This window comes from Corvus moneduloides, chromosome 1 (assembly GCF_009650955.1).
Source record: "Corvus moneduloides isolate bCorMon1 chromosome 1, bCorMon1.pri, whole genome shotgun sequence".
Classification (NCBI taxonomy): domain Eukaryota; kingdom Metazoa; phylum Chordata; class Aves; order Passeriformes; family Corvidae; genus Corvus; species Corvus moneduloides.
In genome coordinates, this window is record NC_045476.1 from 39,802,211 (window position 1) to 39,824,435 (window position 22,225).

At 42.2% G+C, this 22,225-nt stretch overlaps 2 protein-coding genes across 9 annotated transcripts in view; both read left to right on the plus strand.

Annotated features, from left to right (window-relative positions):
- The window catches only part of ENTPD3 (ectonucleoside triphosphate diphosphohydrolase 3), a 38,818-nt gene extending 24,761 nt beyond the window's left edge, over nt 1-14,057 (plus strand). For 7 of the 8 annotated variants that reach the window (XM_032107105.1, XM_032107089.1, XM_032107144.1 and 4 more), the window contains 8 exons: nt 1,280-1,397; nt 4,461-4,611; nt 5,386-5,545; nt 7,596-7,826; nt 8,270-8,542; nt 8,636-8,746; nt 9,256-9,393; nt 11,474-14,057. In XM_032107105.1, coding sequence (XP_031962996.1) covers nt 1,280-1,397; nt 4,461-4,611; nt 5,386-5,545; nt 7,596-7,826; nt 8,270-8,542; nt 8,636-8,746; nt 9,256-9,393; nt 11,474-11,707 — 1,416 coding nt within the window. In that variant the 3' untranslated portion in view covers nt 11,708-14,057. The remainder of the gene's footprint in view (nt 1-1,279; nt 1,398-4,460; nt 4,612-5,385; nt 5,546-7,595; nt 7,827-8,269; nt 8,543-8,635; nt 8,747-9,255; nt 9,394-11,473) is intronic. The other variant, XR_004239766.1, reaches the window with a different exon arrangement.
- Nucleotides 14,058-16,238: 2,181 nt separating this feature from the next.
- RPL14 (ribosomal protein L14) lies at nt 16,239-20,549 on the plus strand. The gene is made up of 6 exons (XM_032107163.1): nt 16,239-16,318; nt 17,026-17,127; nt 17,695-17,789; nt 19,206-19,305; nt 19,680-19,733; nt 20,272-20,549. Exons 1-6 carry the CDS (start codon nt 16,316-16,318, stop codon nt 20,443-20,445), a joined length of 528 nt encoding a protein of 175 aa, XP_031963054.1. The 5' UTR covers nt 16,239-16,315; the 3' UTR covers nt 20,446-20,549.
- The last annotated feature ends 1,676 nt before the right edge of the window (nt 20,550-22,225 follow it).

The window sequence follows — 22,225 nt, forward strand, 5'->3', positions numbered from 1 at the left end:
TGTGGTGGTTTGATAGTATCTGTGGAGCCTTTAATCTTTTAGTGGATATGGGTAAATATTGTCTGCATAAATATAAATGAAATTTTCATTATCTAACAGTCCTCTGTGAAACAGACTGGACTGGTATTGCTGGTATTCTTTGGGGACCAGGAGTTTTTAGGATTACAGTAGAGGCTGGGAATAATCAGGTGTGGAAGCTGAATGGTTTGCCACCTGAAGCAGTGATCCTTCCCGGTTGGACTTGTTGGTCCCCAGGGAGGCAGTGGGATGAAATTTATCAACCTGCTACAGGGGATCTTACTGTTTTGTAGACAGATGGAGGCTCTCATTTTTCAGTTTTGTCAGGCTCCTGGGCATCTGTCTGTTTCAAAAGAAAAAAGCTGACAGAAAAACGAACCCTACACTGTGTGACTCCTACCAATTAGGTGACTTAGGAAGAGCTAAACATACTTTTAGGGATCATAAAGAGGATACCAAAATTTCAGTTTGCTTCCCTTTATTGAGATTGCCTTCCCAGTTACTACAGTTTTCTGCTGCCATAAAATATGGGAAACGGGGAAAACTGGTCTGGTGAGCAGTGGGATGGGATAGAGAAACCTGTGCTTTAATCCCAAAGTCCAAGGGACCTGGGGCAAGGAATTTAAATCTCTCTCATTTATTTAATAAATAATCATGGGGCAATATTGACTCTCTTTCTGTCTTTGTTGTCTCATACTCTGGCACAACCTGTTCTCAGAGGCAAGCTCTCAGGTGGACTGCCTAAACCACTCAAAGGGAGAGGTTTATGGGGCAATTAGGAAAGAACCAGACTTGTTACATCATTCTGACTGTCGACTATTATGTACTTTACCTCTTTGCTCATAGCTTTACGTGCATCCTCGAGTCTAAAGCCTGTGCTTAGATATCAAACCCTTCAGCATTCAGGGATGGACTGGGATAAAGGGAAATGAATTTGCTGCAAAATCAGGTCCTAACACAGTGTTATCTGTCAGTGTGGGTTTTGAACCTGATACTGAAAGGAGATGAGCATTCTCCATCCCCACTGAATTAATTATTGAATATATGTAGTATGTTCCTTGGTTTGCAGCCAGATTCATTCTGTGCTTGGCTGTTGGATTCATGCCTAAGCGCCTAACACTAGAATTAATCTCTCTTGTAAATAATACACTGTGCATGCATTTTCTAAATGCCTAGTGGTGCAGTGAAGTGCAGCTGCACATGGGCATTTAAGATGTCATTGTTTCTTTCTTCATCTAATGTATTATTTTTTAATCCCCAGTATGGAATCGTCCTTGATGCTGGATCCTCTCGGACTACAGTCTATGTCTATGAGTGGCCGGCGGAAAAAGAAAACAACACAGGAGTAGTGAGCCAAACCTTCAAGTGCAATGTGAAAGGTGAGCTCAAAGGAAAGTTCCTTAGTTATTCTTAGCCTTGCTTATGCTGTTTTTTTTTTTTTTCTTTTCCCACTGTGTTCCCTTTTCAGTGCTGGGGAGGGAAGACTGTCAAGACTATGTCTATGTCTGTCAGCATTAGTTCTTTTCCTGCTGATACAGTAGGATGCTCTAATCATTGCATCAGAGAGAGGAAATTGTAGCCAAATTTGATTTACTCCATGGCAGTGCATGACTGGTGCAGACAGAATTCAATCTAAAGGGTCAGGACCTGTTCAGTCCTTGTGTTTCTTTCAGAATAAAAGTCATATATATATTTTCAAATAGCTGGGAATAAAAAGAGTTTTAGAAGAATAGGAATCTATTCCTTGTTAGATGTTAGTTGTTAACTGAGCTTCTCCACACTACAGAACTAGGAAGCAGCTAATAAAAATATTGATGAAAATAGCTAAATTGGCAGAACTATTTCTGACAGGGTGTCATAGTTTTATCAAAAATATAGGTGTGGCCTCTGTCTCAGGAAGACCTGTGTCTGTGCACTGCTAGAAGGTGTCCCACAGGTACGCTGGCTACCTGCCATGTCATTTGTCTGAGGTTTTGAATTGATTCTTTGCAGACAGACAGACTAGGCTGACTTCCGATCACACTCCAGTATGGTTAGGTGGTTGTGGATTCCTTCATAGAAACTCTTAGTCAACTTCTGTGACATCTGATTCAGCTTTCAAAGATATGAAAATGCCATGCATTTTGCGAAGACAGATGGCCAGGTAGGGGAGGGAAATCAGGTTTTTTGTTCTCTGATAATAACTGCGGTGTTCAAAGAGAATTTTTTACCTCTCTCTCAGTCATGATCTCGTAAAGTCTTGCATCTCTCTTTGTGTCTGGAAATAGATACTGGAGATGTAGCCACAGAGGCCCATGAGTAACAGGGAGTAGAAGGCAATGGTTTCTTAACAGCACCAGCATTTCTGTCTTCAGTGTTAAATGTACGTGTGGACATTCTTAGCAATTCTAGAGCAAGGAAAGGAAAGCAAGTGTAACATGAACAGAAGTAATGCACTGTCATGTCTCTAACGATGAAATGTCCTTACAAACTGCTGGAATGGTGGCCAGCCTGCTGAGGTCAGGGGTACACTCTGCTAACTCATGTCTGGACTCATCAGGAATGTTGCCTTTAGGAATTCTGGTATGAGAAAAATGCACAGAGAAACTGCATTATTCTTCTTCATGAAAAAACCAGCAGTGCTTTGTGAATTTGCTTTAATTGGTTTAGATTTTGTTTTACCTCTGGAGAATGCAAATAAATTACAAAGCAGAGGAGTCCAAATTGCTATGAACTGTCTAGGTTCATGTCCTTAGCCATGGTCAGACAAATACTCCTCATCCCTGAGTGTACAAAATCACCAGGGTTCACTCTTCTAGTCTTGGGTAACTCTGTACTGGAGGAGACAGAGGGCTGGTTCCTGGGAGCTGTCCCCAGCAATGCTGTGGGTGACAGTGGTGAACACATCTGTCAGTGTTTCTTTAGTGACCCTCTAACTGTAGTCTTAAGCACTTAATTTGGGGGATGGTTCTGGGCATAATGAGGGGCAGATTTTCTCATACCTACTGAACTTGAAGGTCAAATGATCAACTGCTCTGTGAGTTCTGTGGTGGTTTTATGATTTCAATTCTGCCTTTATTAAGTACCTCTGCCGCTGTGTGTAGGAACCAGCCCCAAATCAAAGTCCCTTCTTTATAATGCAGTTAATCTGTCCTGGCAAGGCTCTAAGCATTGGCAAAGCAGGCAGTTGTCCAGAAGAAAATGGTCACTGCCTTGTGACCTGCTCTGTCTGAACACTACAAGACGGGAAGTTGCAGCCACCAAAGGAGTGTGAGGCAATGGCAGCTGCTGAGGATGTTGCTGCTCTGTTTTCCTCTGGTAACAGCTTTCCTTCCAGCTTCAGGCCTGTTTGTGCTAGACTTAAGACTTCAGAAAGTCTTATTCCAAAACCAGGGCTGTGAACATCTAATGATTACAGGGCAATGTTCGTGTTTAAGTTCACACTGTCAAAAAAGGAGTTTGGGAGTGTGAAATCTGTAAAGGCTTACGTATTTTTTCTTCTGTTTCTATCAATGCAATGTGACTGAACGTAAAAGGTTTCTCTTTTCAACTTGGTAAAAACCACCTTTTGCTTAGCTTGGGACCAGGTTGTGCAAGACATGGCTGTTACAGAAGCAGATGGAGTTCTGGCAATTGTTCTCTTCGAGGCAGTGGCTTCATGGGAATGCCTGGATTGCTCCCTGTGTGACTTCCTCAGCTAGGGAATTTTAGCAAGGAATGTTTTATTTACACCCAAGTTGAGATCCTGATGGTCCTTGGAGTGTTGAGCAAGGCAGCACTTTGATGTTAATTGTTCAAATAGCTATGCCTTATGCAGTATGTTGTAACTCTCATTCCTGCTCTTTGAAGGCTTTGAAAATTTGGAAAGCTGTTTACTAGTTCATGCACCAGCGCAGACTTGTACCTCTATGAATTCAAGAGCCATTTCTGTGCATCTTGAAATTTCACCAGCAATTCCTTGCAAAAGCTTCTTTATTGTACTTTCAGTTGAGAGCAGTGAGCTGTAGGGTGCCATGGTGTCCATGACAGCTGGGGCAAACCAGATTAGAAAATCTTTGTCTTAGGCTGTGGATAGATGGATTTTTTATACTTCAGCAGATCAGACAAATTTGACATCCATCAGACATGCTATTTTGTACAGCATCTGCCATGAGTATAGTTATTTTCCTCATGAACATATAACACTGCTGTCACGTATGTGTTACTCCAAGTATGGTACTATAGGTGTGTATTTATAGACACAGAAATACAGAGATACACGAGTATCTTCTCTGCCTCACACAGCTGAGGCAGGCACCACATTGTTTATTCAATAAGCACTCCTAGTTTTCAGCCATCCTACCCTTGCTTGCAATTACGGGGCGGGGAAGGGGGAAATGTCTTTCTCTTAACACCTGCTTGCTAATTGGGCTAATTTGTAGTTGGCAAAGCAGAATGAAATCTGTCTCCTTGTTCTCTTTTAGGCCCTGGTATATCCAGATATGAGAGTAGCCCTGGAGCTCTTGCCAAGCCTCTTGATGACTGTCTGAATAAAGTCAAGGAGAGAATACCAGCTCATCTGCATAAAAACACTTCTGTTTATCTGGGGGCTACAGCTGGCATGAGACTGCTGAGGTATGGCAGAAACTTGAACTACTCTGTATGCATACTAGCATAGCAGTCTGTGAAAACAGAATGTGAAAAATGTACTGGATGCATTTTTACCCACTGGAAATTGGCCATCTCAAAGGGAAATGGAGCCCAGCCAATTTAATTTAATTAACTTTTTTGATAGGGAAAGCGTGTCTGCATAAAACCCCTCTGTTATGCCGTATTGAAAAGAAATGCTTGCTTTATTTTGGAGAAGGCAAGAGTTTAATTTTCTCTTTCACATCTGACTTGAAATACAGTGTTATGTAAACAGATAATGTCTGTGCACATCCATGGGCAGTAAAGACAGATTGAAACTAGATACTGGATTCTCAGTGTGGATGTGATCTGATGTGATGTGGCTTTTGGGGTCTGTCTGTGTCTTCAGCCCTGGCACAAACTGGCTTTTTATATTGTTCTGTGGCTAAATGGAGTTGGAAGAGAGATTCCAGGACTGTTTTAATCAGAAGTTGTCATATAAACCCTCGGTTCATTAAGAATAAAGGTATATATAAGGAGAAAAACCCACCCATGAACTTGCATGATAAAGAGGGAAGTTGGTATATACAGAGGGAGTTGCTTGCTGAAACAATGCTGGATACTGGCTGTTCCCTATCATAAGCTTCCCCTTTAGGGAAACAATGTCTATTTAATATATTAGCTGATTGTAGGAGTTTTCTTGAATTGCTAGTCAGTGAACAATAAACATGAAATTACCTTTCCAGATGCTCAGTGTTTCATGTTTTGTGAATTGCTTAGGTTGCAAAACGAATCGGCAGCCAATGAAGTCCTTGCAAGCATTCAAAACTACTTCAGAGCACAACCTTTTGAATTTAGGGGTGCGCAGATCATAACGGGGCCAGAGGAAGGGGTGTATGGATGGATAACAGCCAACTATTTAATGGGCAATTTCTTAGAGGTGTGTGGAAAAAACTGCATGCTTTTCTTTTCACTGTTTCTCTCCTATAAATGAGAAGTTTGACAGGACATGCCTGTTAAAGTGTCAGAGTTGCAACTTCTATTTTCCCCTGAAGTCTCTCACAGGGTCTTTTTGTGGCAGTAATAGGGCAAACATAAATCAAAGAATATGTTGTTATGGAAATGTGATATGGCAAAGGTAAAATTGTTGATCCCCAAAAAAGGGCTCCTCTCTAAATGACATTGGGTGCCTTACCTTAAACCAAAAAGTTAGACTGCTCTTAAATGCATTGGTATGACAGGTGACAGCTGCTGATTGTCTTGACAGCGGTGCCAAATAAAGATCTTTTCTTCTGCTTACTTGCTGCCCCTGCAGCCCTACTGGTGAAGGACCTGCCCAGCTTAGGGGTTTCCAAATTGCTTGGCAGTGTTGGCTCACTTGTCCTAAGCAGGCAAGACTGTTTGAAGCACTGAAGGTGGTCAAATATACCTCAGCTGAGCCAGAAATCATTCATCCACAGCTCATTCCAAGACTGCTGAAAAGCTGCAGGCTACGAGCAGTAGGCTATGGTACCAACTATCTTGTGCAGGCCAAGTGATACCAATATAAACATACTTCTGCTGTTCTAGAACTTGGAATAGGGTCAGGCAGGAGCCTCACAGCAAAGGGGGAGTCAGATGTGTCGGAAGATCCCTTTTTAGGTACAGGTATTCATTGTCATTTCATTCAGAGTAAAAGCTGTACCCAGATTATCAGCAATCACTCATCTGCATTCGTGGCAGGAGTGTGCTGCCCTTAGCATTGGCTGCACTTCTCCCAGATTGTCTTGCTAGGCTGAAGGGAATTTCAGCCAATACTGCTGAGTATTGCTATGTGTCCTGGCTGAATGCTTCCTATCAGATCATGGCCGTTAAATAAGAAGGAATTAGTTTTTTGTGCTGTGAGTAGTAACTCATGGTGAATGTGTTGCTGACTTGCAATGTTAAGAAATACAGTATTGGAATTGCCCATTTCTGTAAGAGTTTTTCTCGTTTTGTGCATTTCATGCAACAAAAATGGCATCATGAACTTCAGGGTGGTGTCAGTCTTCTACCACATGAGTTTTAATAATCCAAATATCAAATTCCATATGACAAATTCATAAAGAATTGACTGCAAGACGCTGTGAAACCAGTTTAGTCTAAAGTTGTGTGAAGAGATACATGTGGAATATCACTAGTAGAAGAGAGAAGTTCTGACCTTTCTGTGACAATGGGCTAAGAATCAAATTCTGTGAGGGCCTGATTATGGGAATCTTTCACTGTAGAATTTTATTGTGAGTGTATTTGCTGGCCCATAAACCCCATTGTTTCCCTTTTTGTGTATACATTCACCTCATCATGCTCAGTGATTGACATAGATATTGACGTAGATATTCACAGAAAATTTATATTTGACACTGTGACTATGTAGATCAAATACAGAATCTAGGGAATATTTTGGGTAATAGGGAAAAATGTCATCTGAATGGATCAGACTGCAGTTTCAGTGGAGGAGATGTGCAGATTAAGGGTCCTTGTTCTTTTGACTTTGATGGAGCTTTCATCTGACTTTTTTGCATTTTTCACTCTATTTTCACTCTCTTTTCACTATCTCTGTGATCTCTTAATTTTCTATTCCTTTAATGTTTCTTCTTGCCTTGAAACAAGCAAATCTTGATACCAGTTCCATCCAGATTTGTTCAAGTTCTCATGGGTATCTGAACTTCAATTCCCTACATTCTAGGATAGACATTGATCTGGCTAGTCCTACGCTTTGATCGTTGTGCTATCCTATTGAGTTGAACATTATGCTGCGTTTGTTTTCCCATCTTTCAAGATCATTTCACTCTCTGAAAGTACATCCCTCTTATGTAAAAACATCTGCATGTCTTCCTCATAGCTAGTTATTTTTTTAAAAAGTGCAGGACAAAGAAGGGGGGAAAGTCTCAAGAAGTAGAGAGTAGAAAAGCTTGAGGTGAGAACAAGCAGATGATATTTCTAATTTGCCCTGTTTTTAATTTTACATGTAGAGAAACCTTTGGAGGACATGGGTCCATCCTTACAGAAAGGAGACTATGGGTGCACTGGATCTTGGAGGAGCTTCCACTCAAATTTCATTTATCCCCGAGGACCCTGAGGAGCACTCCAACAGCACCTTGCAAGTGAAGCTGTATGGTTACAACTACAATGTCTACACTCACAGCTACCAGTGCTATGGCAGAGATGAAGCTGAGAAAAGGCTTTTGGCACTGCTGCTCCAGGTCTGTTTAAGACCCTTTGCTGTGGTGCTCTTGCAAGTGTTCAGTAATTGTCTGAGCACATTCTTAGGCTTGTGTTCTCTTCCCTTTGATGGAGTCTGGAGACCCCAGTAAGAGCTCAGTTGTGCTTTGTTGTGGCCAAACGCACTTAGGTTTCATACAAAGAACTTCATATTTGTTAAAAATTAGTGAGAGTTCTGTGCCATTTGACGAAAAGGCCTTGTGAGTGTTTTGCTGATCTTGCCAACAATTTCTGGAGAAAGGAGTTTCTATGAATTATAGTGATCAGCAGTATTGTGCTGACCAGTCACATCAGTGAACAAAAATACATCTGCATTTTTAAAAGATTCCTGTAGTTCATGCCAAATTAGGTCTTTCTTGCTTTTGACTAGCATTTATTGTTTGGGGTTTCTTGTTTGTTTTTGTTTGTTTCTTTTTCCCCCCAGAAATCAAACACCAGTGCCAAGGTGGATAATCCCTGTTACCCTCAAAATTATAATACAGCATTAACGATGAAGTACTTCTTTGGCAGCCTTTGTACACAGTCTCTGAGACCAGCAAATTACTACCCAACCCAGCTTGTGAATTTCCATGGAACAGGAGACCCAGGTCTGTGCCAGGAGATGGTTTCTTTATTGTTTAACTTCACTGCTTGCAGAGACAGAGAGGACTGTCCCTTTAATGGAATACATCAGCCAAAAGCAAAAGGGAATTTTGTGGTAGGTTTGCAAACAGTGTGGGTTTTTTTGAGCTTGCTTGCTTTTGATTTCTGTAGCTCTGAAAGTAACCTGTCACCTACTCCTTTTCTATAGGCTTTCTCTGGATTCTACTATACAATTAATGCTTTGAATTTATCTGGACACTTCTCCCTAGATGACTTCAATTCAAGTATGTGGTTTTTCTGTTCACAGAGCTGGGCACAGGTAAGTGGGTTGTTTGGTTGGTCGTTTTTTGGTGTTGTTGGGGTTTATCTTTTCCATTTTAAACCTCTAAAAGTTGGATATAAAAATAATATGGACTGGCTATGTGTTCAGAACCCTTCAGAAGGTCTGTATCAACCTAGCATTTGTTTTTCCACTGTGCTTCAAAGCATGTAGTATTTCTATCACGCTTAACACTTGGAATAGGTTTCAAAATTTCATTTCACAGTTCTAACCATGCTGTAGAGATGATATGGAAATTTTAGAAAACATAACATCCTCAATCTTCAATATGCAGTTTTATGTTCATTTTCATTGTTTACTACGTAAGCTATGTCACTTTTAGAGTCTTTTCCTAAATCCCTGTATCTAATTGTCTACACCTTTACTTGGTGTTTCTGAAAAATGTTACTAAATTCTAGTTAGGATCCAAATATTCTCTAGTTACAAAACCCCAAAGCATTTTTTCCCATAATTAACGTGTTTTTTTTAAAAAAATCTCTTGCTTTCAGCTGCAGTTTATGCTGCCTAAATTTGAAGAAATATATGCTAGATCCTACTGTTTCTCAGCCAATTTCATTTATTACTTGCTTGTACATGGTTACAACTTCAATGCAGAAACTTGGCCACAGATACATTTTCAAAAGGAGGTGAGTAATAATCATTTTCTCTTACTGTCATTTTAATCCAAAGAGGTCGAGGAGGAGACAGAAGATGCAGCAGCCAGCAAAAATAGAATGGCTGTAAACAGCCTTTGTAAATGACTGTCAAATGTTTGGCATAAAACAAAGCCACTTTTCCAACCTCAGTAGCAATCTCAGCCTGGTTTCAGAGGTTGCAGCATTATTTGGAGATGCTACATAGATCTTTTAAAGAGCTTTAAGCAAAGACCAAACACTTGTGTTTTAAACATTTCCCCAGCATTTTGCTCTAGGCAGTGATCTGCCTAAAACACCTCAGCAGATAAGTTTGAGCTAACCCTCTGAGCTGGAGAGCAGAACTCTGCTTTTCTGTCTCCTGGCAGAGCCTTGGGGGAACTGGCAAAGCTGTTCGTAGCCAGTGAGTGGTGATGAAGCAACTAGGACAGTTTTCATCCTCACCCCACTTATCCATCTGTGCCATAATCTGGCTCTCTGGAATAAGAATGTATTTTGATGGGGTATTGCCTTTCAGTGGACAGAGAGAGAAGGCTTACAGTATCTGTGCAACAGATGCATTTCTTTTCTTCTCTGCTACTGCACCAAGCCTTACTCTAAAACTCTATCCCAGACTGTCTCTTAATGTCCATATAGTTTGGAAATGCTTCAGCACTTGCATGCAAAACCAATAAAAGAATAGGTTGTAGATCTTCATGGTGTATTCTTAAATCCCCTTAGATGCTGGGGATGCTGGCAAGCTGTGAATGAGAAATCAAAAGCAATGTTTTCTGAACACTCGTATCTATTACTCGTGCATAAAGGAATCAAGTAGGATTTTCTTGCCTCATTTTGACTTCTGGTGGACAACCATTAGCAGCTCTGGAGGAGTGCCCAAATTTTAGCTGTTCCACCAGATAGGAGCAGCCAGAAACAGCAACATTTTTCTGTTTTTAGCCAAGACTATAAAAATACCAAGCAAAATAAAACCCCAAAAGGCTTATTTAAAATTAATACCTTTGTTGCCTAGATTTTACACTAGGGTAATCATGAAATTTCAAAAGGCAAAACTACATTCTCTTAATTAGATCTGCCCCTGCTAAAATAGCAAGATCTAATGTTGGCTGATCAGCTAAGCTACCCCAGAGATAACAGCACAATCTCACTATGACTGGAGGGTGGTTTTTTTGTCTATGCTAGGAGTATATATTTCCTTTTAATCAGTGAACACAACCAATGAAAAGATCCTTGGCCTAATGCTAAGATCTGGGCGAGATCCAGAGCTAGATGATTTGCAAAATTAGAAGTTTTAAACCTCATGATGAGAGGAGGACGAAGGACACTTCACCCTTTGATCCTGTGCTTTTCAAGTGCCAGGATGATGACTTAATGAAAAGGACAGTGGAAAACTGGTAAACTCTGTTGCTCAAACTAGAAGTGGGGAAAGACAGCAAAGCAGGAAGACCATGGAGCAAATACAAACATACTCCCTTTGCTGTTGTTTCACCCATTTTGAAGTAGTTTTAAATTTATGTTTATTTTTTAAATGGAAGAGCCTAATTTTGGTTCATTTGCAGGCACAAAACCAAAAATGGAACAAAAGATGATAAATAGAGTTCCTGCTTTGGGAACTTTACCCTGGCTTCCTCTTTGTCCGTGTTGGTGACACTCTTTGTGGTTTTTTTTTTTGTTTGTGTGAACTAAAATGACATCCTAGGGTTTGGCTAAGGTGAGGGGCTAGTTTTAGGAATTGGCACAGCAGTGATGGGGGTTTTTTATTTATTTGTTTAAAATGTGTTTCTTGCACAGAAAATTTGCTTAACAGGCTGTCTGCATATAGACCACAAATCTTTGTACCCATCCAATACCTGTGTCTCACTTCTTTAGCCCAGGGACCAATTTTCTTACCATCCTCTTGAACTACAGAAAAATGGTAATTTAAAATGGTTCCATATCCTCTTTGTATATCCCACTAAAGATTTCTCCTTGCTAATTTAAAGGACAGTAGTTGCCAGTAATAGCAGTTAAGCTTTTGGAACCTCTCATCTTTGACTGAAAATTCCATGGGAACAGGACTCTTCTGTCTTTATTTCAGGTTGGCAACAGCAGTATAGCGTGGTCCCTCGGTTACATGTTAAGCCTCACGAACATGATTCCAGCAGAAGGCAAGCTGATCCAGTTACCTCTGAAACCTTCTCTATTTGCTGGGCTTCTCGTCTTCCTCACAGCTACAGCACTGTTGTGCCTCCTCTTCCTCATTTACTTGTGTATTGTATCACATCATCGGAAGAACGTCCCTCATGTTGAACATGTATTTATTCCTGAATGAATGAACTTTGCTGAAGACAAAACAAAAATTTTATACTGCTATTAAGCAGAACTTTATTTTTCCCCCCATTTTTCAAAAATAAAGACAGGAAAAATGACTTCCAGTCCAGAATCATAAACAGAGAAGAGGCACAAAGGAGTCTGTGATATGGTGAATTGGAGTGCTTTTGAAGTATTTTGGTAATTGTTTCTGTAAACCTGATTTGTCGAGTGTGCAGCAGAGAAAACACGGACAGATGTGTCACTTTGCTTTGTAAGGGATTACTTGCCTTTTCCTTCCAGGTATGTATTATTTTTTTGTTCATTAACTCTGTGCTAACTGGTGAACTTAAGTGGTGATGGATTTGATCACAGTGGCAGCTGTTTAAGATAAAATTAAACAAGCCAGTAGCAATTGTGGGAGGTGGGAACATGGTAGCTGTCCTTGTGTGCAGTGCTGATACTAAAAGCCCTGAAGTAATCTAATTTCTGAAACTGGAACAAGCACTGGATAATGACAAGAACTGAAAGGAAGAGCTGTGATAGAATTGTTTCTATTGTTGTTCCAAATGGATCGATCCCCATCACATAAAGGTGTAATAAACTGTCAACACCTCTCATGACTTTCAAGCCTGTCTTAAACAGAGCTATATCTTTTGGTACCATGGAGACCCCAGAATGCCTTCGTTGTGGTACATAAGATTTGCTTTGGAGGTGGAACAAAATGCTTTCACACTTTAGTAACTAAACCTAAATTTATCTCATAGTTACCTCCAGAAGACACTGGAGTTTTCAGTCCAAGTTAAGAGTTTCTCTCTAGCTTTCACAGAAATGCTTTTTGTAGGTTCTCGTACTGAAACCCTGACCTCTATACCCCACATATTGTTGGTCTCAGACAGTGGCAGTCTGTACTGATTTGACATGTACGTACTATTTCAGCTGTCTGGATAGAGTCTCAGATCTGAACATTCCAAAGCATTAACATGTTAAGCCCTTCTTTCAAGGCCAAGAGGAGCAGGAGCCAGTCTCCAGGCCAGCAAAACACGTTTTCTGTGTGGGCTCAGGAACATACTGCTGGAGCTGCAGTCATGGCTGTAGTGCCTTGGTCAGCCTTTCCACTGTCCTTCAGCAGCACTGGGATCCACCTGGCAGATGCTTCTGTCAAACGTATTGGCTCCAGAGCTTTCCCAGAAGTGCTGCTGCCTTCGTGCAGCAAACAGCTGGCTTCCCTGAAAGCCCAGGCATTCTTCACCAAACCTCACACTCCCTTGAATCACAGGACTATCTCAGCTTCATCTATTCCCAGTATAGATTAGGGGATAGATAGGAGAACAGTGGCCAGTATTTTTACCCATAAATAATGTTTTTAATTTCAGTCTTTTGCTTCTATATCTCCTTCTTACTTGTGTTTGGTTATGGGGTTGGGGTTTTATTTTCTTTTGTGTTTTTTTCATAGGCTGACAGATGATTTGAAGGGAGCTAAATATCTTTTTAAATGGAAAAAAGAAAAAAGAGACTTTTCAAGTGGATCAATAGGGCTTTGTTCCTTCTCTATTGATATACTGCTAAGTCTTGTCAGTCTTGCTGCAGTAGCAATAAGGTATTATAAGATGATGAAGTGCTCTGTGGCATCAAAGTTATATCTGATAAAGTATAAAATTTACTTCAGAGTGCATGGACATTACAGACGCTGGCATGAGATAAAGGCTTTTTCTTTTGTGTGATGGATTTGTAACTGCAGTTACGGGTGAAAAAAACCCCAGACAGTGGGATGAGAGCATTAAAATGTTTTCTTTAGTTGCCACATTTCTGTGGAAAATTGTATTCTGGAATATTTACTTGCCCTATACGACCTTTGCTTTGTGAGTGGCAGATGTGGTTTTACACAAATGGAACAGACTTGGAAGTTAGTCTCTGTAGAGCTGGCAGCTAAAGAACAAGTTGTTCAAAAACCATTTGGACTTCCAGATGCACTTGGATAGGCCCAGTATCTGTTCAAAGAATCAAATTCCCTCTGTGAATCACCTGTTTTGCTTTTTTAGTGCCTCCCTCTTGTCCTTATTTATATAGTCTCCCTCAGTGCCACCAGGATACCCACCTGCTCCGCCTTACCTCTCCTGGCAGTTTCAGCTGGGAAAGGTGTTGAACTTCCAGCCAAGCAGCTTCAGTGACCACAGCTAACTCCCCCCCAAGTGTGAGCTGGAACCAGATCAACAGGCCAGATCACTGTCCTGCTGCCCAGAACTGAAAAGATCTCTGGGAGAGACAGGGAAGTTAACAGCACTTGGGAATGTGTACAAACCAGATATTATTTATCTTTTTATACTCTTCAGTGCCTGCTTATGAAGATTAATAAAATTGTGAAAAGTTAATCCAAGTGTACGTTTTATTTTTAGCATGTTTTCCCCCACTGCCAATATTTTCATGCTGGTAGACAAGCTGTTGTTAACAGAGGGGTAAGAAATCTCTGAAATGCTATTCTAGGGAGCGGAAACTTGCAAGCTGCAGAACTGATCCTGCAAGGTTCTGAAGTGGACAGGACTCATTATCTCCTGAATGCCATATTCTCAGCAAGAAAATCCTGGTGGTTAAGAGCAAGACACTCTTCTATTTTTCTTTCCTTTTTTTTATATATATATATCTATGTCTATATAAGAAACACACATAAATACAACTTCTGCTTTTAAATGCTGTTACATTTCACTCAGGGACACCAATGCTTTCTAGAGCTTCTTTCACATTCACTGGCATGATGGGAAGCAGCAACTCCCACTTATCAAATGCAGTTGATCAAGATACAGAGGGGTTAGAGAAAGACTTTTTGGGCACAGGGACAGATTATTTAATATGAAAAACCTCATCTATAGGGAAGCAGCAAGAAATTAATTAATCCACCAGAGGCAGATGAGAAATGAAAAGCATATGGATATTTCTGAAAAGTGACAAAACTTCTCATACAGCAATATGCAAGTTTGGCAGAAGCAAGCACTAACCACTACTGCATGGCATGATTCAGCATTGATAAGACCAGTTAAGAGGACAGAAAAGTAAACAACACTGAGTATGACAGTCAATCCTATCCCACTATGGGGAGCTTTAGTTTTAAAATTCAGTTATTTCAGACCAGGAATTTAGGTAACCTCCATTCCTTCCTTTCCAGTAGTACTGGAGAGTAATGTGGCCTAGGTACCAAGCAATAAAACGAGAGCAGTCCTCCTCTTGTCTCATCAGCTCAGAGATAACATGCTCCAGAAACTTTTCACGCCATTATTGATACACAGAACACCAGGGTTTGTAGCTCTCCAAGTACAGCCCCTCTATTGTGATTGGTCAGTAATTTCCATACAAGTCACATAATCCCAGCTAATTTCTTCACATGCTCAGCAGAGGGGTCTTCACCTGGGCAGGTGAAGACCTGTAGGTGTAATTTTTAGTATTATAGTACAACTACAGGGTACATGCATCTTATTTTGCCAGGTCAGAACTGTATACATAGACATATATCAACATCTTGATTTTTCTGCATCCTTAAAGCTTGTTAGTTCCTGGATGTCCTCAGCTGGGGGACACCGGCTGTTGCCTGTTCCACTGATAAGGTCTCCTTTCCTGCTGATTAGGCTTGAAAGTTGTGGTCGTTTCACCCCAGCCAGCAACCAAGCCCCAGGCAGCTGCTCGCTCACTCCCCCACCAGCAGGATCAGGGAGAGAATGAAGGGTAAAAGCTGGGAAACTCATGGGTTGAGATAAAGACAGTTTAATAACGAAAGTAAAAACCACACACACAAACAAATAAAAGCAAGGAATTAATTCATTGTTCCTCATGGACAGGCAGCTGTTCAGCCATCTCCAGGAGACCAGGGCCCCATCACATGTCGTGGTGATTTGGGAAGACAAATGTCATCACTTTGAATGTCCCCCCTTTCTCCTTCCCCTACTTTCTATACTGAGCATGATGTCACTAGGTCTGAAATATGCCTTAGGTCAGTCTGGGTCACCTGTCCCAGCTGTGTCTCTTCCCAGCTGCCCATGCACCCCAGCTTCTTTGCCAGCGTGGCAGTATGAAAGGCAGGAAAGGCCTTGGCTCTGCACAAGCCCTGCTCAGCAATAACAAACACATCTCTGAACTATCAACCCTGTGTTCAGCACAAATCCAAAACACAGCCCCATACAAGCCTCTGTGCAGAAAGTTAACTCTACCAGCTGAAAGCAGCATGAAGTACATAACATCTTAGATCAAAGAACATCCTGATTTAAGATAATCTCGTTGTAACCCACACTTTGCATTACAGAGTAGGCTCCTGGTGGGCGGTGAAGGACCCCAGGGAGGGACGGTTTAATGCAGTGCCCATGGAGGAGGGTGGGACCTGCAGGTGGTCAGAGAACTGATTCTTCCGCAAAGGACCTCCCGCCGCCACGGAGTCCGCCGGAGCGGCCCACGGACAGGAGACCACGGACAGCGACGGGAAAGGACGGGCACACCCACCCGGCACCACCGCGCACGCGCGCGGCGGAGCGGCGGCCATGGCGCGCGTCCCCGCGGCCGCCCCGCACTGCGCACGCGCAGAAGGGGTGCCGAGGCGGCTTCCGGGCGCCGGCGGCGCCGCCCCGCCCTCTCTGCTGCACCCGCCATCATGGTACGTGTGGCCGTGTCCGGCTCCGCCGTCCCGCCGGCCCAGGCGGCCCCCGCCGCATCCCGCCCGCCCGGCCCAGCGCTCCCGCCCGCGGCTCCCTGCGCCTGCACCGCCGCCGGCGGCGGGGAGCCCGCGCCCGCCTCACCCGCTTTGGGCCGGGCCCGGGCCCCGCGTGTTGTGCGGGCGCGGCGCGGTCGGGCAGGGCCGGGCTCGGAGCGCGGCGGGACCGTGGCTCCTTTGCTCAAGTGTAGGAGTTTCGTGCAGTTCGAAAGCGTTCCAGTAGCTGAGGGGAACTTAGAGGAAAGATAGGGTAGGACTACTACAGGAGCATGTGGTGACAGGGCGGGGGGGGGGGAATGGCTTCAAACCGAAAGAGACTGGGTTTAGATTAGATAGTAGGAAAAAAATTCTTTTCTGTGGGAGTGTTGAAGCAGTGGAACAGGTTGTCCAGAGAAGTTGTGGATGCTCCCCCATTCCTGGAAGTTTCAGAGGCCAGGTTGGATGGGGCTCTGAGCAACCTGGCGAAGTGGAAGATGTGCCTGCCCACGGCGGGGGGGTTGGGACTAGGTGATCTTTGAGGTCTCGTTCCAACCCAAACCATTCTGTCATTTTTTTCGGGAAGCTCTTATAAAGGTTCTCAGAGCCTTGAATCTGAAAAAGGTCCTTGGGTGTGTTCTCACCTAACTATGCATTCCTACCTACTCTCCCAGGTGTTCAAGCGCTTCGTGGAGATTGGCAGAGTTGCCTTCATCTCCTTCGGGCCACATGCTGGCAAACTGGTGGCCATCGTGGATGTTATTGACCAAAATAGGGTAAGTTGTGAGTCCTGCACCTGTATTTCCTCCTTTTGCCTTAACAGAAGCTTGTATGCTAAGGCTGTGCATATTGACTTCCAACAGAAATTTTGTTTTCAAATAAATAAGCAATTGCTTAAAAGATAGGTTTTAACTGCAGTTGTATTTGAAACCTTTAGGAGCAAGCTTTTTTCCCACTGGCAAGTGATACATTCCCCTCTGCTGTGTTTCCTAAGTATAGAAGTGGACAAGGGATGTCAGTTGGAGTCTAAAGTTTAAGAATGGAATAGCATTAATGTATGTGTAAAGTGAATATTTGGGCTAGGGGGCTCTTCCTGTGCACATCTTAGTTCTGTGTGCCTTTTTTTCTTTTTAAATTCAATTTGGTTTTTTTGTCAAGGCAGACCTTTAAAATTCTTTCTGTAAAGCTTGGGTTGTACAAGCAATTTTGTCTGCATAGTATGTGTTTCAATTTTGGATCAGTGTTGTCAAGGTACTGTTCATACATTATTAGGAAGCAGCTGTGTAAATCAAATACAATGGGAAAACTGCTGCAAACCCCCCACATTTGTTTCCCTTTTTCAGGCACTGGTGGATGGCCCCTGCAGTGGTGTCAGGAGGCAGGCCATGCCCTTCAAGTGTATGCAGCTGACCGACTTTGTCCTGAAGTTCCCACACAGGTGAGTAGTTGGCATCTTGATCTATGTAAAAGAGCTCCCACGCTGTCACTTGATGGCTGATGCTTGCTAGGTGTAGAAAACTCAAACAGTAGTAAATTAACAGTAAAAATTGGGCAGACTGTGATATTACATGATATCATAAATACCACATTTCGATTTTCATTGCCAGTATTGGCTGATAGCTGCTGTTCAGGACCAAAGTCTCACAGTGGCCGAGGCAACTCAGATAGTTCTGTGGTGGATGCTGTGGGGGAAAAGCAATGTAAATGCTGCTGCAGCTTTGCTTTTGCTACTGCTTAAGTCACCTTCGGGCACCTGCCTACAGAACTACACTGGAATTGTAGGAGGCTGAACTAATTCTGTTTCTTTCAGCTTAGTTGATGTATGAATTTTTGTAATTTAGAACCAAAAAAGGGCAGTGTTTCTGATCCTGAAGTAGTCAGTGCTAGGAATAGTTGGTCATCTGGACAGTGAGGTGGATTGGAAGCAGATCCCAAAGGTCCATAATCAGGGGCATGGGGTCTGGTTGGAGGCCTGTCACCATTGGTGTCCCTCAAGTTCAATACTGGGCCCAATATTGTTTAACTTATTCATCAGTGATTTAGATGAAGGGGAGATGCCTCCTCAACAAGTTCCCTGATGACACAAAGCTGGGAGGAGTGGCTGACACCCCAGCATGCTGTGCTGCCATTCAAAATGATCTCAACAGGTTGGAGAGATGGGCAGAGCGGAAACTTCGGAAGTTCAACAAGGGCAGGTGCAGGATCCTGCTCCTGGGGGATAATGATCCTGAGCACCTGCACAGGCTTGAGGCCAATTTGCTGGAAAGCAGCTCTGCAGAGAAGGACCTGGGGACAACAAGCTGTCCATGACCCAGCAGTGTGTCCTTGTGGCCAGAAGGACAGTGGTATCCTGGGGGCATTAGGAAGAGCTGCCAGCAGGTCAAGGGAGGTGATCCTGCCCCTCGGCCCTGGTTAGGCCATACCTGGAGTGCTGTGTCCAGTTCTGGGCTCCTCAAGATGAGAGACATGGATCTCCTGGAGCTCAGGTGACCAAGCACTGGAACAGGTTGCCCAGAGAGGCTGTTGGGTCTCCCACACTGGAGATATTCAAGAACCAGCTGGACACAATCCTGTGCCATGTGCTCTGGGATGGCCCTGCTTGAGCAGGGTGTTGGAGCAGATGACCCCACTGTGGTCCCTTCCAACTTGATCCATTCTGTGATTCTGTCAGTTCTAGTGAAGTATTTACTCAACAGAACCTTAATAATGCCACAGAGATGTGACATTGACTTAAGGTGTCTGAAGTAACGTAGTAGAGTCATCTTCCCCTGAATGAAATTTGGTAGGCCAGCATCAGGAAGAACCTTTTTTTGATAAAGACTGTGGATATGATTTTGTGACTGTTCCAATGCAGTGCTCGTCAGAAGTGCGTGCGACGTGCCTGGGAGAAGGAAAACATAAATGAAAAATGGTCAGCGACAAGATGGGCGAAGAAGATTGAAGCCCGAGAAAAGGTAACAGTGTTTCACTGGATGAGGAGTGCCTGTTGTACTGCTCCTGCTTTGTAAAGTTAGGTACAGTCTAAAAGCGGCATGTTTTCAATAGCAAGCCAGGATTAAAGATAGACAAGGCATAGGTTTTTAATGGTTGCTACCCATCAGCTTCAACTTCTTGTATTTTAACAGTAAATGTGTTTTTGTTCAGTCGTGTCTGTAACAGCCTCTTTTCCTGCATCCTGGGATGGTGCAAAGGCTTTAAATAGCGAGCTAGTTGCAGAAGTGCAGCTAAATCTCATTTGGAGATGATCAGTTACTTGTGGAATGCTTTGGAATGCTGAGTTTTACTACTTGTATATATCAGAGTTTCACCACTGCTTCTTTTCACACAGAAAGCCAAAATGACTGACTTTGATCGCTACAAGGTGATGAAGGCGAAGAAGATGGTAAGTGTTTGAGTGCTGCTTCTTTATGGGGTTAGTGCTTCTAGCTTTCACTTAAGAGTCCCATCCACTGTTAGTAGCCTTACTTTCCCAGCTCGCTTGGGTTATGGGGTGACACTGTGGGATTGAATTTTCCATGCTTCTTTGTATGCCACCACTTTCTCTTCAGTAGCTGATCAAACTTGAGCTTGTATAATCCATGTGTCAGTCCTCCCAAGTTACTGCTGAGGAAGGAATTGCCTGCTGATAAAATCAGATATTCTTGATGGGTTGCTTTTAGTATTTCACCCTATAATGAAAATCATTACGCAAGAAATATTGAGATGGCTGAGTTACCAGCCAGAATGATGGTGTCCACTTGGTAGATTGGAACAGTTTTAGGTGGAATTTGACATTTCAAATAAAAGGCATGGTAAAGGGTGATAATGAAAAGAGGCAGAATCTGAAAGCTTAGAATTTGAATTAAGGCATATAGTATTTGAACTCTTGCTCTTTTTGTTCTGATGAAGTGTAAGCGTTTTCTTTTTTTTTTTTTTTACAGAGAAACAGAATCATCAAGCATGAAATGAAGAAGCTCCAGAGGATGGCTTCTAAAAAAGGCAAGAAGCCAGGGAAGCCGGAGAAGGCAGTGAAGGGCAAAAAGCCAGAGAAGGCACCAAAGGCTAAGAAGCCAGAGAAAGCACCTGCACCGAAGGCACAGAAGGCGCAGATATAAAATGAACTTCTCATTATGTATAACTCTGTGTCCTTTTTCTGATTTTAAAATTACAAACATCTGATTTAAATTGTAATTGTAAGTTCGCTTTTATTTCTGATGGAGAGTTGTTGTCTGTCTCATTTTTTGATGTCCATGTGTGGAGTTCTGGTGTTCCCCAGGAACATGCAGAAATGCTTTTGTCACACTCATGCCTTTTCCTGGTCTTAACATCAAGAGTCAAACAAGGTTAGAAGGGAAAAAGGGATTTTACCTTGGTATTTATTGTAAGGATCCTTAGGTGCACTGCGTCCAGGTTGAATGCACTGAAATGCACACCGCAATGCTCACCCTCAAAAGATCTGGTATAACATTATAGGTTTTACTAATTAGCATATCTATCAAAAATTCCCTAGTGGGAGGCTTGAGTGAGCCCTCCTCCACAAGGAGCCTTCCCCTGGATGGTTCTATCTTGGTTTACAGAATGTGTTCTGGAGAGCACCTTGGGGTCTGGGGCACACTATCCTCTACCTACGAATCTTCTAAAATGTTTAGTCTCTTAGCTGAACAAACAAGTCCAAGAATGTAGGCAAAAAGCACTAAGAATACAGAAGTAGTAAACAGGTGTAACAGGGGTATAAAAGAAAAGGCAAAAAATCTTCATGGCATCAACACACTATGCCCAATACTCTATACCCTAATGCCAGCTGAAATAATTGCATTCCCAGTTACTTGAAGTAGGTCAGATCCTGACATATAAAAGTCTGCTTTCGGAGTTGGTTAGGAATGTACAAAATTACTTGCACAGTCCTGAGTGTGAAATATATGAAAATAATTAATAGTTCTGTATAAATTGATGCATATGCTGAAAGTATGTGTTCTGGTTAGAATACAACTGTCGTCGTTTGAAAGACTTGACAAATTGCAGTTCAAACACTAAATTATTTTCTAAAAAACTTCCACCATTTTTTAAGTAGCGACCTGAACACTTGGATGCTTCAGATGCCTAACACCATAGTTGCCCTGTAAGCACAGCTACAGTAATCTGTGAGGTATTAACAAGATAGAAATTGTTGGCTTGCATTTCAGTATGCTTGCTTTTCAGAATGTTTTAAGATTTTGTGTCAAGACCTGAGCTTAACTCCAGTTCCTTAAACTATGCAGCATATAATTTCCACTGTTTAATCAAAACCATCAAGTAAGAGAGCATGACCTAAATAGTAGTTCATCTGAAACACTGAAGTACACAATTTAGTTTTTGCATTATAAAATAATGTTTACAAATCTCAGTATCAGCATCCATGTAATTTCCTGTGTTTTCTCCTGTAGTTTCTTGGCAGGAGGTATGTTTTCTTCATATTGAATGGAGAAATCTTGGAAGTCTGAGGTATCTGGTAATTTAAAAGCAAATTATTTTTTTTCAGTCAAATATAAACTTGAGGAGGAAGTATGTATTTTAAAGAATGAAGGTTGTGAGACTTTTATATTGTCAAATACATACTCAAATATATGCTGTCAAATACAATGATAAGCATAGCTTGTTAAAAATCTGTGCTTTAACTATTTACATGGTTAGTGCTGCTTATTTCAGCCAGCATTAGGTATCTGCATACCCAAACAAAAGTATAGTGTTGTCTTGAGCTCCTCATGTACCCTTGAAGTAAAATTCAAGCACATGGTTGATATGAAGGGATACAACTGCTAAGGGAAAAAAAATCAGAAATTATGCAAATTGGGACTAAAAGCCATGTTCAAGTGTCTGGAGACCTTGGATTTAAATTGGATTTTGAAGTGATTAAAT

Bases quoted from the DNA above. Each gene is read 5' to 3' on its own strand.
- RPL14 (XM_032107163.1), top strand. The intron at 17,128-17,694 runs GTAAGTTGTGAG...TCCCTTTTTCAG, and splicing joins ATGTTATTGACCAAAATAGG to GCACTGGTGGATGGCCCCTG. The intron at 19,306-19,679 runs GTAACAGTGTTT...CTTTTCACACAG, and splicing joins AGATTGAAGCCCGAGAAAAG to AAAGCCAAAATGACTGACTT.